This window comes from Colius striatus, chromosome 16 (assembly GCF_028858725.1).
Source record: "Colius striatus isolate bColStr4 chromosome 16, bColStr4.1.hap1, whole genome shotgun sequence".
NCBI lineage: Eukaryota > Metazoa > Chordata > Aves > Coliiformes > Coliidae > Colius > Colius striatus.
Window position 1 is genome coordinate 1,531,650 of NC_084774.1, and position 16,305 is coordinate 1,547,954.

The following is a 16,305-nucleotide window of genomic DNA, read 5'->3' on the forward strand; positions in this document are numbered from 1 at the left end:
GGGCAGTGGTGATGGTGTGAGCTGCAGTGGTGTGAGCTGCAGTGGTGTGGGCTGCAGTGGTGTGGGCTGCAGTAGTGTGAGCTGCAGTGTGTGAGCTGCAGTGGTGTGGGCTGCAGTGGTGTGGGCTGCAGTGGTGTGGGCTGCAGTGGTGTGAGCTGCAGTGTGTGAGCTGCAGTGGTGTGGGCTGCAGTGGTGTGAGCTGCAGTGTGTGAGCTGCAGTGGTGTGGGCTGCAGTGGTGTGGGCTGCAGTAGTGTGAGCTGCAGTGTGTGAGCTGCAGTGGTGTGGGCTGCAGTGGTGTGGGCTGCAGTGGTGTGAGCTGCAGTAGTGTGGGCTGCAGTGGTGTGGGCTGCAGTAGTGTGAGCTGCAGTGGTGTGGGCTGCAGTAGTGTGAGCTGCAGTGTGTGAGCTGCAGTGGTGTGAGCTGCAGTGGTGTGGGCTGCAGTGGTGTGGGCTGCAGTAGTGTGAGCTGCAGTGGTGTGGGCTGCAGTAGTGTGAGCTGCAGTAGTGTGAGCTGCAGTGGTGAGAGCTGCTGTGGCTGCCAGCTCCTGTCTCCTCTCATCATGGTTTTTGTCTCAGTGGTCTGCAGTGCTCACCCTGATGTGTTCAGGGCTGGTTTATCCTGGGACCTCTACAATGCAGAATCCTCCCCAGCTGATGCTGCCCTCGCTCCCTTTGTGTAGCAGGACCCTTTAGCTCAGGTTGGGCTGTGTCCTCCCCTGTTTTCCCAGTGGGATCACACCACGTGCCCAGTTTGCAGCTGCATCTGGGTTCTCCTGGCTGGTGGTTTCCAGCGTATCCTCAGCTTCAGGCTGGGGCCACCCAGAGCCTTCCCTGGCCCTGCTCTGCCACCATCCCTGCCCCTGCCTGGGCACTGGGCACTGCTTGCTCTCAATGGGTGTCCCTGGGGCTGCAGCAGCAGACCAAAAGGAGCCCAGTGAGCCAACGGCATCCTGGGGGCTGCAGCCTGTACTGGCACAGTGCCAGCTCCTGGCATCAGCCCGAGTGCTGGGGCTGTGGTGTGGCAGGGCTGCAGCTGCCAGGGCTGGGCTGTGCTGGGCTGTGAGCAGCACTCTGCAGCTGCCAGGGCTGTGCTGGGCTGTGCTGGGCTGTGAGCAGCACTCTGCAGCTGCCAGGGCTGTGCTGGGCTGTGCTGGGCTGTGAGCAGCACTCTGCAGCTGCCAGGGCAGGGCTGGGCTGTGCTGGGCTGTGAGCAGCACTCTGCAGCTGCCAGGGCAGGGCTGTGCTGGGCTGTGCTGGGCTGTGAGCAGCACTCTGCAGCTGCCAGGGCAGGGCTGTGCTGGGCTGTGCTGGGCTGTGAGCAGCACTCTGCAGCTGCCAGGGCAGGGCTGTGCTGGGCTGTGAGCAGCACTCTGCAGCTGCCAGGGCAGGGCTATGCTGGGCTGTGCTGGGCTGTGAGCAGCACTCTGCAGCTGCCAGGGCAGGGCTGGGCTGTGCTGGGCTGTGAGCAGCACTCTGCAGCTGCCAGGGCAGGGCTATGCTGGGCTGTGCTGGGCTGTGAGCAGCACTCTGCAGCTGCCAGGGCAGGGCTGTGCTGGGCTGTGAGCAGCACTCTGCAGCTGCCAGGGCTGTGCTGGGCTGGGCTGTGAGCAGCACTCTGCAGCTGCCAGGGCAGGGCTATGCTGGGCTGTGCTGGGCTGTGAGCAGCACTCTGCAGCTGCCAGGGCAGGGCTGTGCTGGGCTGTGCTGGGCTGTGAGCAGCACTCTGCAGCTGCCAGGGCTGTGCTGGGCTGTGCTGGGCTGTGAGCAGCACTCTGCAGCTGCCAGGGCAGGGCTGTGCTGGGCTGTGCTGGGCTGTGAGCAGCACTCTGCAGCTGCCAGGGCAGGGCTGTGCTGGGCTGTGAGCAGCACTCTGCAGCTGCCAGGGCTGGGCTGTGCTGGGCTGTGAGCAGCACTCTGCAGCTGCCAGGGCTGTGCTGGGCTGGGCTGTGAGCAGCACTCTGCAGCTGCCAGGGCAGGGCTGTGCTGGGCTGTGCTGGGCTGTGAGCAGCACTCTGCAGCTGCCAGGGCTGTGCTGGGCTGTGCTGGGCTGTGAGCAGCACTCTGCAGCTGCCAGGGCTGTGCTGGGCTGTGCTGGGCTGTGAGCAGCACTCTGCAGCTGCCAGGGCAGGGCTGTGCTGGGCTGTGAGCAGCACTCTGCAGCTGCCAGGGCTGTGCTGGGCTGTGCTGGGCTGTGAGCAGCACTCTGCAGCTGCCAGGGCAGGGCTGGGCTGTGCTGGGCTGTGAGCAGCACTCTGCAGCTGCCAGGGCAGGGCTATGCTGGGCTGTGCTGGGCTGTGAGCAGCACTCTGCAGCTGCCAGGGCTGTGCTGGGCTGTGCTGGGCTGTGAGCAGCACTCTGCAGCTGCCAGGGCTGTGCTGGGCTGTGCTGGGCTGTGAGCAGCACTCTGCAGCTGCCAGGGCAGGGCTATGCTGGGCTGTGCTGGGCTGTGAGCAGCACTCTGCAGCTGCCAGGGCTGGGCTGTGCTGGGCTGTGAGCAGCACTCTGCAGCTGCCAGGGCTGGGCTGTGCTGGGCTGTGAGCAGCACTCTGCAGCTGCCAGGGCTGTGCTGGGCTGTGCTGGGCTGTGAGCAGCACTCTGCAGCTGCCAGGGCAGGGCTGGGCTGTGCTGGGCTGTGAGCAGCACTCTGCAGCTGCCAGGGCAGGGCTATGCTGGGCTGTGCTGGGCTGTGAGCAGCACTCTGCAGCTGCCAGGGCTGTGCTGGGCTGTGCTGGGCTGTGAGCAGCACTCTGCAGCTGCCAGGGCTGTGCTGGGCTGTGCTGGGCTGTGAGCAGCACTCTGCAGCTGCCAGGGCAGGGCTATGCTGGGCTGTGCTGGGCTGTGAGCAGCACTCTGCAGCTGCCAGGGCTGGGCTGTGCTGGGCTGTGCTGGGCTGTGAGCAGCACTCTGCAGCTGCCAGGGCTGTGCTGGGCTGTGCTGGGCTGTGAGCAGCACTCTGCAGCTGCCAGGGCAGGGCTGTGCTGGGCTGTGCTGGGCTGTGAGCAGCACTCTGCAGCTGCCAGGGCAGGGCTATGCTGGGCTGTGCTGGGCTGTGAGCAGCACTCTGCAGCTGCCAGGGCTGTGCTGGGCTGTGCTGGGCTGTGAGCAGCATTCTGCAGCTGCCAGGGCTGTGCTGGGCTGTGAGCAGCACTCTGCAGCTGCCAGGGCAGGGCTATGCTGGGCTGTGCTGGGCTGTGAGCAGCACTCTGCAGCTGCCAGGGCAGGGCTGTGCTGGGCTGTGAGCAGCACTCTGCAGCTGCCAGGGCTGTGCTGGGCTATGCTGGGCTGTGAGCAGCACTCTGCAGCTGCCAGGGCAGGGCTGTGCTGGGCTATGCTGGGCTGTGAGCAGCACTCTGCAGCTGCCAGGGCTGGGCTGTGCTGGGCTGTGAGCAGCACTCTGCAGCTGCCAGGGCAGGGCTGTGCTGGGCTGTGCTGGGCTGTGAGCAGCACTCTGCAGCTGCCAGGGCTGTGCTGGGCTGTGCTGGGCTGTGAGCAGCACTCTGCAGCTGCCAGGGCTGGGCTGTGCTGGGCTGTGAGCAGCACTCTGCAGCTGCCAGGGCAGGGCTGTGCTGGGCTGGGCTGTGAGCAGCACTCTGCAGCTGCCAGGGCAGGGCTGTGCTGGGCTGTGAGCAGCACTCTGCAGCTGCCAGGGCTGGGCTGTGCTGGGCTGTGAGCAGCACTCTGCAGCTGCCAGGGCTGTGCTGGGCTGTGCTGGGCTGTGAGCAGCACTCTGCAGCTGCCAGGGCAGGGCTGGGCTGTGCTGGGCTGTGAGCAGCACTCTGCAGCTGCCAGGGCTGTGCTGGGCTGTGCTGGGCTGTGAGCAGCACTCTGCAGCTGCCAGGGCAGGGCTATGCTGGGCTGTGCTGGGCTGTGAGCAGCACTCTGCAGCTGCCAGGGCTGTGCTGGGCTGTGCTGGGCTGTGAGCAGCACTCTGCAGCTGCCAGGGCTGGGCTGTGCTGGGCTGTGAGCAGCACTCTGCAGCTGCCAGGGCTGTGCTGGGCTGTGCTGGGCTGTGAGCAGCACTCTGCAGCTGCCAGGGCTGTGCTGGGCTGTGCTGGGCTGTGAGCAGCACTCTGCAGCTGCCAGGGCTGTGCTGGGCTGGGGATGCTGTGCTGGGGCAGGGCTGTGGGGCTCTGATGGGCTGTTGTTGAGCAGTGAGGTGTCTGGGACTCTCCAGCCTGCTTTTGGCACGAGGGAAACAGGCTGAAAGCTGTGGCTCCTCTTTCAAGGTGGCAGGGCATGGGGAAGGCTGTTGTTGAGCAGTGCTGTTGCTGATCCCTGACGGTGTGCTGCTGGTTACTGAGTGCTTGAAACCCAACATCACCATTTCCTTCTGTCCAGAATGTCCAGCTGGCTTTGCAGTGGGAGGCCTGAACACGTGGACTTCAGAGGCTCCCTGCAGTGACTCCTAGGCTGTGAGCCACGCTGGCAGTGCCCCTCCTGCCCTCCCACACAGCCCTGCCCAGCGGACACGGGGCTTCAGGGCCCTGGGGGAGCAGGGCAAGAGTTAGAAACAAATTGGCTGATAGGAGTGGGCTGGGGTTAGATAATGAACAGCCACAATTTCAGTGGAGGGCCAGGGATGCTTCAGTGCAAGAGCAGCACTAAAACTGGATATTTAGCAGAGGAAAGCAACCAGGAGCTTCTCTGTCAGCTCTTCAGAAGGGCTGTTCCCACCTGTGGAACCTCCACATGGCCTCTGCCAGAGGAACACCACAACCACCAACCCAGCCTCAGCAGGTGGAGAGCACAAAGCTTCCTGCAGGTGCCCAGGACACAGTGACTCTTCTTCCCTGGTGTTGGAAGAGCAGATGTCTGGGATGTGGCTGCTGAGGCACTTTGTTCCCCTTTGCACACAGAGGCAGGGCCCCTGCCCAGAGAGGCAGCTCAGCCCTTTCAGAGGCGACTCCAAACAACAGTCAATCCCCACCAGGAGCTTTTTCCATGTGCTACTCTAAATCACATCTTCTTTCGAGGTTGAAGACATGTTTAATTTCCATCTCCAGCCACTGAATCTCCTTTTATCTTGTCAGCCAGATGGGACTGCGCTCCTTTTCCCTCCGATACCTTTACCCAGTGTAAATGCCCCCTGCAGTGACCTGCTTCCCACACAGCCCTCCTGATGCATGGAATAGGAAACAACCCTTACAGGTCAGATCATCAGGGTCATCTTCTGGTCTTTGGTCATTTGGGAGCCTCTTGTTTGAACTCTTGTCCCACGTCACTGTGTCACAGGGTGAACTTCTGAGCTGACTGTAGTGTCTAGGTAGGGCTCCGAGAGCTGTGCCCAGCACCAAGGTCCTTTCCGTGCTTCTCTGGGATATTTTTGTACATCAAGTTATCTTTTGGGCTCAGCATGGTCCTGAGAGCCCACAGCAGTTCTGTTTCTGTGGTGATCCCCAGGCTTTTCTTGGAGATGGAGCCTGCTGCTGTCCCCCCACCCCGACTTGCTGGCCTGCAATGGGAGCTTTCCCCCCCAGCTCCCCAGCCCAGGTGCCCACGGTGCTCACTGGCTGCTGTCTGCTGTTACAGGCTTGTCAGCACCAGTGCCCAGAGGCAGGAAGGGAAAGAAGACAAAGAACCAGATGCTGCTCCCTGAGATAAAGAATGCGGACTGGCTGGCCACCTGCAACCCTGAGGTCGTGCTGCATGACGACAGCTACAAGAAGCACCTCAAACAGCACTGCAACAAGTGAGTGCAGGAGCCCTGGCAGCACGGGGAGCTGGGCTGTGAGGGGCTCAGCCACGCAGGGTCACTGCTCTGGCCCTGGGGCTGCTCTCAGCTGGGGCTCCAGGAGCCAACGGCCACGCACGGGGCGCCGGCGCATCCCAGGGCCTGGCAGCCCCTGGCCGGTGCCATCCTGCTGCCAGGCCTGTGGAGGGGCTTTCCCTGGCCCTGCCGACCCTCAGGGCGTTCCCCTGGCCGTTGGGTGGGCCCTGGGCTGCCATGGGAGGGTGCTGATGTCCCTCCTCTGCTGCCCGGCACAGGGTTCTGCTGCGGGTGCGAATGCTCTACTACCTGAAGGCTGAAGTGCTGGGGGAGGCTGCGGACAAGGCCTTCGAGGGCACCCCTGCCAGGTAGGGACCTGCTGAGCCCCTGCAACGCTGCTCAGGGAGGAGCCACAGACACCAACACCTCAGAGCTCCGTCCCCACCACACACCAGCACAGACACCTCAGAGCTCTCTCCCCACCACACACCAGCACAGGCACCTCAGAGCTCTCTCCCCACCACACACCAGCACAGACACCTCAGAGCTCTCTCCCCACCACACACCAGCACAGGCACCTCAGAGCTCTCTCCCCACCACACACCAGCACAGGCACCTCAGAGCTCTCTCTCCCCACCACACACACCAGCACAGACACCTCAGAGCTCTCTCTCCCCACCACACACACCAGCACAGACACCTCAGAGCTCTCTCCCCACCACACACACCAGCACAGACACCTCAGAGCTCTCTCCCCACCACACACCAGCACAGACACCTCAGAGCTCTGTCCCCACCACACACCAGCACAGACACCTCAGAGCTCTCTCCCCACCACACACCAGCACAGACACCTCAGAGCTCTGTCCCCACCACACACCAGCACAGACACCTCAGAGCTCTCTCCCCACCACACACACCAGCACAGGCACCTCAGAGCTCTCTCCCCACCACACACCAGCACAGACACCTCAGAGCTCTCTCCCCACCACACACCAGCACAGGCACCTCAGAGCTCTCTCTCCCCACCACACACACCAGCACAGACACCTCAGAGCTCTCTCCCCACCACACACACCGGCACAGACACCTCAGAGCTCTCTCCCCACCACACACACCAGCACAGACACCTCAGAGCTCTGTCCCCACCACACACCAGCACAGACACCTCAGAGCTCTCTCCCCACCACACACCTGCACAGAGACCTCAGAGCTCTCTCCCCACCACACACCAGCACAGACACCTCAGAGCTCTCTCCCCACCACACACCAGCACAGACACCTCAGAGCTCTCTCCCCACCACACACCTGCACAGACACCTCAGAGCTCTCTCCCCACCACACACCAGCACAGACACCTCAGAGCTCTCTCCCCACCACACACCAGCACAGACACCTCAGAGCTCTCTCCCCACCACACACCAGCACAGACACCTCAGAGCTCTCTCTCCCCACCACACACCAGCACAGACACCTCAGAGCTCTCTCCCCACCACACACACCAGCACAGACACCTCAGAGCTCTCTCCCCACCACACACCTGCACAGACACCTCAGAGCTCTCTCCCCACCACACACCAGCACAGACACCTCAGAGCTCTCTCCCCACCACACACCAGCACAGACACCTCAGAGCTCTCTCTCCCCACCACACACCAGCACAGACACCTCAGAGCTCTCTCCCCACCACACACACCAGCACAGACACCTCAGAGCTCTCTCCCCACCACACACCAGCACAGACACCTCAGAGCTCTCTCCCCACCACACACCAGCACAGACACCTCAGAGCTCTCTCCCCACCACACACCAGCACAGACACCTCAGAGCTCTCTCCCCACCACACACCAGCACAGACACCTCAGAGCTCTCTCCCCACCACACACCTGCACAGACACCTCAGAGCTCTCTCCCCACCACACACCAGCACAGACACCTCAGAGCTCTCTCCCCACCACACACCAGCACAGACACCTCAGAGCTCTCTCCCCACCACACACCTGCACAGACACCTCAGAGCTCCCTGCCAGCCAAGTCAGACACCAAGCTTGTCCTTCCAGGTCTTTCAGGGGCAGTTGTTCATCCTGACCAGCAGCTGTGCCTGAGCAGAGATGACAGCTGTGGCAGCCCTAGTGAGGCAGCTCAGAGGCTGCAGCCCTGGCCTGGGCAGTGCTGAGGACACTCAGGGATGTCCTGCAGCCTGCAGGAAAGCATCTCCACATGCTCCTGTCACCTTGGCCTTCCATCCCAAGTGGGAGGCTCTGGTTCCTGAGGCGAGGCCTCAGAGCAGAGTGTGCCCCTTTGCTGTGGCCTGCAGTCCCCTCCAGCACTGAGCACATGAGCTCAAAGGGCTCTGCTCATGCCTTTGAGCCTGCAGCCAGCTCCTGACCTTCCTGCAAAGACTTGGCTCTGGGTGCCTCAGAGAGGTGTGATATGCTGAGCTTGATCCCCTTGGGCAGGGGCTGCTGCCTTCCCCAGCACAGCTCCATCAGCATGAGTCTGTGCCCTGTGCTTTAGGGGCTGGCACATTTGAAGTGGTTTCCCTCAAGAGATGCTCTTCAGACGGGGTCTCCACTTCTCTAGTGTTGCTTGGCTGAGAGGGGAGAGGGGCTGTGCAGCCTTCACATCTCTGGAGAAGGAAGATGAGGAAGACAGTGTGTGGCAGGGCAGCCAAGGCTCCAGCTCCCTGCCCCGGGGAGGTGGCCGTGCCAGGCTGTGCCGGGGTCGAGGCCAGCCTTGTCCCATCAGCTGCCCCTGAGCCACGGCCCGAGCCTCCCCTGCCCCTGCCCAGTGCTGTGCCGTGTCTGGTGTTGCTGGGAGAGGAGCACTCATGGCTTGTGTGGCACAGGGAGCTGGACGTGCTGCTGCCGGACATCGACTACGTGGAGATCCCGGTGGACTGGTGGAATGCCGAGGCCGATAAGTCCCTTCTCATCGGCGTCTTCAAGCACGGTCTGTACCTGCCTCGTCTGTGCCAGTGCCAGGGGGACCCAAGTGGGGCAGCTGGCGGGGCTGCAGCGCCTGGGGAGGGCATCGTGTCGGTGCTGGGGTGCAGAGCTGCAGCCGTGCAGCGGAGCCACGCGGCGCCCCGGCGGCTCTCGCGGCTGCGGCACTGCCAGCTCCTGCCTGGCAGCCCTGCCCACGCTCAGCCTCCTCGGGTCTGCCAGGAGCAGCCGGGGCGAGGAGGAGGGCACAGAGCCTCTCCTGGCATCCCCAGCCTCCTCACAACGTGCCTCTGCAGTTCCAGGCTGTTTGCTCCCAGCTGCAGCTCGCCACGGGCGCCGCCACGGCCCCTGCCACGGCCCGGCCCGCAGAAGGGCTGCCCTGTGCCCTCTGCCCTGCAGAGCCACGAGCAGCTCAGGGGAAAGGGCTCTGAATCTCTGGGGCTGAGAGTGGCTGTGACAGCAGCATGGGGACAGTGGGGGCTGTGTGTGGGAGCAGGAGGCTCACCCCTGCTGGCGCTTGGCAGGTTACGAGCGGTACAACGCCATGAGGGCCGACCCCGCGCTCTGCTTCCTGGAGAAGGTGGGCATGCCCGATGAGAAGCTGCTCTCTGCCGAGCAGGGCATCCCTGACGGCGCCCAGGACGCTGCTGAGAGGTGGGCAGGGCGTGGGGCCGAGCTGCTGGGGCTGCCTGGGGCTGGGAGCGCCGGGCCGGTGCTGTGCGGGTGCTGTGCAGGGGGGGACAGGGAGGCAGAATGTGCACCCGAGCACAGAGGGGCTGGGGCTGGCTCCCAGTACAAGGCACAGAGTGGGCACGAGCACCAATTCTCCACTCCACTGCCAATGACTGGCACAGCCAAGGGGCTGCGCTGCTGCTGCCGGGGACCAACTCACTGTCTTACCCAGGGGCAGTGTGGAAAAGGAAGAGAATGGTGGAGAAAAGCTGGAGGGGCTGCCAAAGCAAGAGGTGAGTGGGATTTCCAGTGAGCAATGTGCATCTGCTGCTGCCAGGCCTGTCCTGCCACCCTGCATGCCCTCCTGTAGGCACCCACGTTGCAGGGGACCCTGCTCTGTGCCAGCTTTGCTGTGCCATGCATGGACTCTGCCTCAGAATCACAGAATCATTTGGTTGTTAAAGCCCTTGAAGCTGCTGCAGTCCCAGCCCTGCCCTCACCCTGCCCAGCCCAGCACTGACCCACAGCCCTCAGCACCTCAGCTCCACGGCTCTGGGATCCCTCCAGGGCTGGGCACTGCCCCAGCTCCCTGGGCAGCCTGGCACAGGGCTGACACCCCTCTCAGGGAAACAGTTGTGCCTCAGCTCCAGCCTCAACCTCCCCTGGGCAATGTGAGGCTGTTTCCTCTTGCCCTTTTGCAAGTGATTTGGGAAAAGAGACTGACCCTCACCTTGCCACCATCTCCTGTCAGGGAGTGTCAGAGAGTGCTCCTGTCTCCCCTCAGTCTCCTCCAGGCTCAACACCCCCATCCCTCAGCCCCTCCCCAGCCCCTTGTGCTCCAGCCCCTTCCCCAGCTCAGTGCCCGGCTCTGGCCACGCTGCAGCCCCTCAGTGTCCCTGTGGCAGTGAGTGAGGGGCCCAGCACTGAGCACAGGATCACTGTGAGGACACTATTGTCTGTACTTGCTGGAGCACAGCTGCTGCTTTTGCCTCTCTTGTGTTTGCTGCAAACCTGGGCAGCATGTGCCAGGGCTGGGTGGGCTGCAGGTGCAGGGGGCTGTGTGGGCTGGGAGAGCCTCTCTGATGGTTCCCTCCTGCAGGACGTTGTGGCTGCCGGGGCGGGCGAAGGCGGCGAGAAGCGGGAGGAGGCAGCGGCAGGTGAGGCTGTGTCTCCCACAGTGGGGCACGTGGCTCCCTGGGGCTGGGGCAGAGCTGCTGGGCAGGCTCCTGCCAGGCCAGAGTCACGCCTGACCCCGGGATGGGCTCTGTGGTGGGGCAGCCATCAGCCAGCTCTCGTCCGTGCGGTTGCCTGCGTGAGATGAGCGTGCGGGGTGTCTGCAGTGGGCTGAGCAGGGAGCTGCAGTCCTCTCCTTCACTGGGCCATCATTCCTACCCCAGTCTCTGCCTCCAGGCACTCTCCAAAGGAAGCTTGGACACAGGCTGAGCAGATTTTTGGGGTGTCAGTGCAGCCCCCCACTCATGACCGTCATCCCTTGTGTCCCCCGTGGGATGGGGAATGGGGGAGGGAGCTGCCAGAGCCAGCCAGAGGGACACAGGAACCCGTGGCTTTGAGTGTGCATTAAATACTAATGTCCTTGCTGATGTTTGAAGCCCAGGATGGCTCCGACTCAGACAGATCCTGCTGGCCTGTCTCATCTGCTCTCACAGCCAGACTGCGGAGGCTCGTCACCGTCTACCAGCGCTGCAACCGCAAAGAGCTGCCCCCCCGAGCAGAGATGCTGGTGCCCGGTAACCATGGATACTGGCTGCAGGACGAGATGTTCAGGAGAGCCTCTGAGATGGACTCAGTGAACAAAGAAATGCAGAAAAGGTAACACAGCAGAGGCTCCTCTCCAAAGCCAGTTCAGATCCTTGCTCCTGTACAGATACCTAGTAAATGTCCCCACACTGTACGGAACAGGGGCCCTCACTGGGCAGGGAGCTGTGTGTGGCACAAAGCTGTGTGTGGCACAAGGAGCTGTGTGTGGCACAAGGAGCTGTGTGTGGCACAAGGAGCTGTGTGGCACAAAGCTGTGTGTGGCACAAGGAGCTGTGTGGCACAAGGAGCTGTGTGGCACAAGGAGCTGTGTGTGGCACAAGGAGCTGTGTGGCACAAGGAGCTGTGTGGCACAATGCTGTGTGTGGCACAAGGAGCTGTGTGGCACAAAGCTGTGTGTGGCACAAGGAGCTGTGTGGCACAAGGAGCTGTGTGGCACAAGGAGCTGTGTGTGGCACAAGGAGCTGTGTGGCACAAGGAGCTGTGTGGCACAAGGAGCTGTGTGTGGCACAAGGAGCTGTGTGTGGCACAAGGAGCTGTGTGGCACAAGGAGCTGTGTGTGGCACAATGCTGTGTGTGGCACAATGCTGTGTGTGGCACAAGGAGCTGTGTGTGGCACAAGGAGCTGTGTGGCACAATGCTGTGTGTGGCACAAGGAGCTGTGTGTGGCACAATGCTGTGTGTGGCACAATGCTGTGTGTGGCACAATGCTGTGTGTGGCACAAGGAGCTGTGTGTGGCACAAGGAGCTGTGTGTGGCACAATGCTGTGTGTGGCACAATGCTGTGTGTGGCACAAGGAGCTGTGTGTGGCACAATGCTGTGTGTGGCACAATGCTGTGTGTGGCACAAGGAGCTGTGTGTGGCACAAGGAGCTGTGTGGCACAAAGCTGTGTGTGGCACAAGGAGCTGTGTGTGGCACAAGGAGCTGTGTGGCACAGAGCTATATGTGGCACAATGCTGTGTGTGGCACAGAGCTGTGTGTGGCACAGAGCTGTGTGTGGCACAATGCTGTGTGTGGCACAAGGAGCTGTGTGGCACAGAGCTATATGTGGCACAATGCTGTGTGTGGCACAGAGCTGTGTGTGGCACAGAGCTGTGTGTGGCACAATGCTGTGTGTGGCACAAGGAGCTGTGTGGCAAAAAGAGCTCTGTGTGGCACAAGGAGCTGTGTGTGGCACAAGGTGCTGTGTGTGGCACAAGGAGCTGTGTGTGGCACAAGGTGCTGTGTGGCACACGGAGCCGTCCCAGCCAAGGAGCAGCCTCCACTGTAGGTTGTGGGTGGCAGCTGGTGACACAGCACAGCTCTGGGCATGGCCCTTTTGACTCTTGGGGCATTCCCAGCATCAGCCTCCTGCTGTGGTCCCAAAGCAGGTTCACACTGTGCACTGAGCCGCTGCACACGGCGCCACACAGTGCTGGTGCAGAGCTGGGTGCTGGGTGACCCCCAGCAGCTCGCCCCGCGGTGTATCCCCAGCTGTACTGACACACACCCCTACAGAGCACAGCTCTGTGTTCAGTGAGTCCCCTGCTGGGGTGGGCACTGGGGAAGCCCTCATGCCTCCTCTGGCAGCTGGCAGGGCAGCGCTTCATCCTCAGCAGTCTCAGCACTCGGTTCTTGCCAGCCCTACCCGTCGCTGCTGCTGCTGGTCAGAGCCCAGTCCTTACCAGCTCATGCATATCTGGACTGGGCCCATCCCATCAGCTGCTGCTGCTCTGTCCCCCTCAGGCAGAGGAACCTCTGTGTTCCAGGACATCCTTCGTGTCTGCCCTGCGCCCACGTGGGCTCGTTGTCATCGCTGCCAGCTGACTTAGCCCTGACCACAAAGCCCCTCTCGTCTGGGCCTCGTGCAGACTGTTTGAGTGTGTCTCCCGTGACCTGGCTCTGCTGCTCCTGGTCTCGGGAGCCCCGTGTATCTCCCAGCCACCTTTTCAAACAGATGACAGCATGTTTTTAGCAGTGAGCTGAGAGCCAGAGGGCCTGTGGCCTTCAGGCCGTGCTGTGCTCTGTAAGGCAGAGGATCCCAGGCTCTGGTGATCTCCTTGGTGGGCTCCTCTTGGCAGTCCCCCGGAGCCGGTGTGCAGCAGTGGTGCTCTGAGCCTCTGCCTTGCCCAGGCCGTGTCTCAGTGGTGTTCCTGTCTCCTCCCTGCCCCACAGGTGGACCAGGAGGGAGCAGGCAGATTTCTACCGCACTGTCTCCTCCTTTGGGGTTATCTATGACCAGGAGAAAAAGATCTTTGACTGGGCCCAGTTCCGAGCCATCTCTCGACTGGAGAAGAAGACAGATGAGAGCCTGGAGAAGTACTACTACAGCTTTGTGGCCATGTGCAAGAATGTCTGTGGTCTCCCACTGTGGAAAGAGGATGGTAAGTGGAAACTGAGTGGCCTGTGGAAGGGTGGCCACGGGTCAGAAATAGTCTCGCTGCTGTGATGGAGCAGGAGGGCAGGGGAGGTGCTTCTGTCCTGGTGCAGGGGGTTGTTCCTCTCCAGGTGCAGGACTCTGCACTTGCCTTTGTTGAACCTCATGAGGTTCCTCTGTGTCCAGCTCTCAGCCTGTGCAGATCTCCCTGGATGGCAGCACAGGTCTGGTGCATCAGCCAGTCCTCCCAGTTTGGTGCCATCAGGGAACTCGCTGAGGGTCGTTCCCTGAGAACCCTCCTGGGGCTTGTGGGCTCAGTGCCCAGGGAGCTGTGCTGAGGGAACAGAGCTCAGCAGGACCGAAACCCTCTGCAGCTGAGTGCTGCTCCCGGCCCGGTGCTGCAGCCAGGGGAGTGTAATCCTGTGGGTGCCTTTAGTGGAAAATGAATGGAAGGTGGTGAGACTGGGAAAAGTCACTCAGCAGCGGCTGCCAGCCGCCCCCCAGCTCACCTGCAGGGAGAGTGCACAGAGACACGGAATCACAGAGCGGTGGGCAGGGCCCTGCAGAGCTGCTGCAGCCCAGCCCCTGCCAAAGCAGCTTCCCCTCGCTCAGGGGCACAGGAACGTGTCCAGCTGGGTTGGAAACCTCCCAGAAGGAGCCTCCACATGCTCCCTGGGCAGCCTGGGCCAGGGCTCCCTCCCCTCAGCACCAAAGGACTTGCTCCTCCAGTTTAAGTGGAACTTGTTGTGTTGCAGCCTGTGCCCGTCACCCCTCGTCCTGGCACCGGACAGAGCCCACGGCTGCTGTCCCCAGGCCGTGTGACAGGCCTGTGCTTTGTCCCACAGGTGCCCCTGACCCCGACATCTTGGTGGAGCCCATCCCGGAGGAGCGGGCGGCCCGCACGCTGTACCGCATCGAGCTGCTGCGCAAGGTGCGCGAGCAGGTGCTGAGGTGCCCGCAGCTGCAGGAGCGGCTCCGGCTCTGCCGGCCCAGCCTCTACCTGCCCGTCTGGTGGGAGTGCGGCAAGCACGACCGGGACCTGCTCATCGGCACGGCCAAGCACGGCCTCAACCGCACCGACTACTACATCATGAACGACCCGCAGCTCTCGTTCCTGGACGCCTACAGGAACTACGCGCGGCACAAACGGGCGGCGCTGCCGGGCGCGGACTCCCTGTGCTGCCTCTACCAGACCAGCTCCAAGCTCTACGGCTCCCCTCTGTACGGGCGAGCGGAGCGGAGCTGCGAAGGCCTGGACGGCGAGGCCGAGAGCCAGCCCAAGCTGGAGGCCGCGGAGAGCAGCGTGGGCCAGGCTGGGGGCAGCCCGCCGCACTCTGACGCCTTCATGTGCAAAGTGCGGGACGTGATGTCCGGCAGCTACGACGAGAGCTCGCTGCCCGAGCCGCTGGTGTGCATGGTGTACGAGGAGAAGGGCTGCGGCAGCGAGCGGAGCTCCCTCGCCAGGGACAGCCCGGCCTGCCCAGACGTCGGGAGCAGCGCTGCCAGACTCCCCAAGGGCAAGCTGGAGGGGGACGAGGACCCGTCCAGCTGCGAGGCGGACGCGCTGAGAGAGCCGCCCTTCCTCGAGGCGTTGCGGGTGGGCTGCGAGCGGGTGGATGCTCAGAACGAGGAAGCCGAGCCGTCACCCTGCACCCCTGAGAGCGACCCGGCACACGGCGTCCCGGCGGAGCTCTGCCCGGCCTTGCAGCGGCAGGGGGAGCTCAGCAGCCCGGCCCCGGCGCTGCCCCAGCGGGGCGCCGTGGAAGGGATCATAGGCGTGGGGCTCTACGGCCCCACTCTTCATAACTATGACGTGAAGGTTCCTCCTGAGCAGAGGTTCATCAACCTGCTGCAGGAAAAAGGAGTGGAGGCCAAGTCGGGGCCAAGTCAGAGCCACAGCGAGGAGGATGAGGAAGAAGAGGAGGATGACGATAACTCCGAGATGGCAGCAGATGTTGTGGAAGGCTTGAGTGGTGCCAGGGGCAGGGGCAGCTGTGACCCTGAGACTCACGAGCTGGGAGGTGAGGAGCAGAGCTCTGGCCTCCCCACGCCCGAGGACAGTTGCCCAGAAGACGTGAATGGCGAGAGAGAGTCCCTGGGGCTGCGGACACCTGAAGGGCTGGGGGAGCCCGGGCCAGAGGGCAAGGAGGAGCATGGCCTGGATGAGGAGAGCAGCCTGCAGCACTCCCCCTGCCAGGCTGGCAGCCAGGCCTTCAGCCTGTCCACACCTCTCCTGGGGACCCCGGGGGCAGAGCCCAGCCATGCCCAGGGGGAGCCCTGGGGCCAGGGGGCCGAGGGGCCGACCGGCTGCCGAGATGCCCTGCGCCCTGAGTCTCTGGAGGTGAAGCAAGAAGAGAATGAGAACAGAGATGAGGGGGAGAAAGCCAACAGCAGCCAGAGTCAAGGTACAGTCCTGAGCTGCCTCTGGTGCCCGTCCTCTGCCTCGGTGGGAGCCAGGCAACCCCCCCTGCTCAGGAGCCGGGGTCCCTCTCACTGATGCAGTGGGGCAGTGGAGGGCTGGTGGCTGCATTTGCTGGCAGAGTTGGCCAGAAAACCCCTACCCTGAGCCCCAGCAACCTTTGTGCCATGAGCATGGGCACAGGATGCCCTTCCCGGCACAGGGCACTGACAGGCAAGCAGCTCCTTCTAGAGGGGCATGTGCCCTCCTCCTCTCCCACCTGGGGTATGAGGATGGTCCGGGATGGGGACCACTGCAATACCAGGTTCAGCCCAGGGGCGTGCTGGCCCGTCCTGAGCAGCGTGGACTGCCTGCCCTGGCCCAGGGCTCTGAGATTTCTTGGTGGCTGGTCAGGTACTGGGACCTTGGTGGAGGCAGCTGGGTGCTGG

General features: G+C 62.9%; 1 protein-coding gene across 7 annotated transcripts in view; it reads left to right on the top strand.

Moving 5' to 3' along the window:
• Positions 1-16,305, top strand: part of CHD6 (chromodomain helicase DNA binding protein 6) — a 90,130-nt gene that overhangs the window by 62,119 nt on the left and 11,706 nt on the right. For all 7 annotated transcript variants that reach the window (XM_062008764.1, XM_062008761.1, XM_062008765.1 and 4 more), the window contains 9 exons: positions 5,530-5,689; positions 5,986-6,075; positions 8,556-8,659; positions 9,177-9,306; positions 9,557-9,617; positions 10,424-10,481; positions 10,935-11,154; positions 13,257-13,465; positions 14,304-15,863. In XM_062008764.1, the coding sequence (XP_061864748.1) occupies positions 5,530-5,689; positions 5,986-6,075; positions 8,556-8,659; positions 9,177-9,306; positions 9,557-9,617; positions 10,424-10,481; positions 10,935-11,154; positions 13,257-13,465; positions 14,304-15,863 (2,592 nt within the window). The remainder of the gene's footprint in view (positions 1-5,529; positions 5,690-5,985; positions 6,076-8,555; positions 8,660-9,176; positions 9,307-9,556; positions 9,618-10,423; positions 10,482-10,934; positions 11,155-13,256; positions 13,466-14,303; positions 15,864-16,305) is intronic.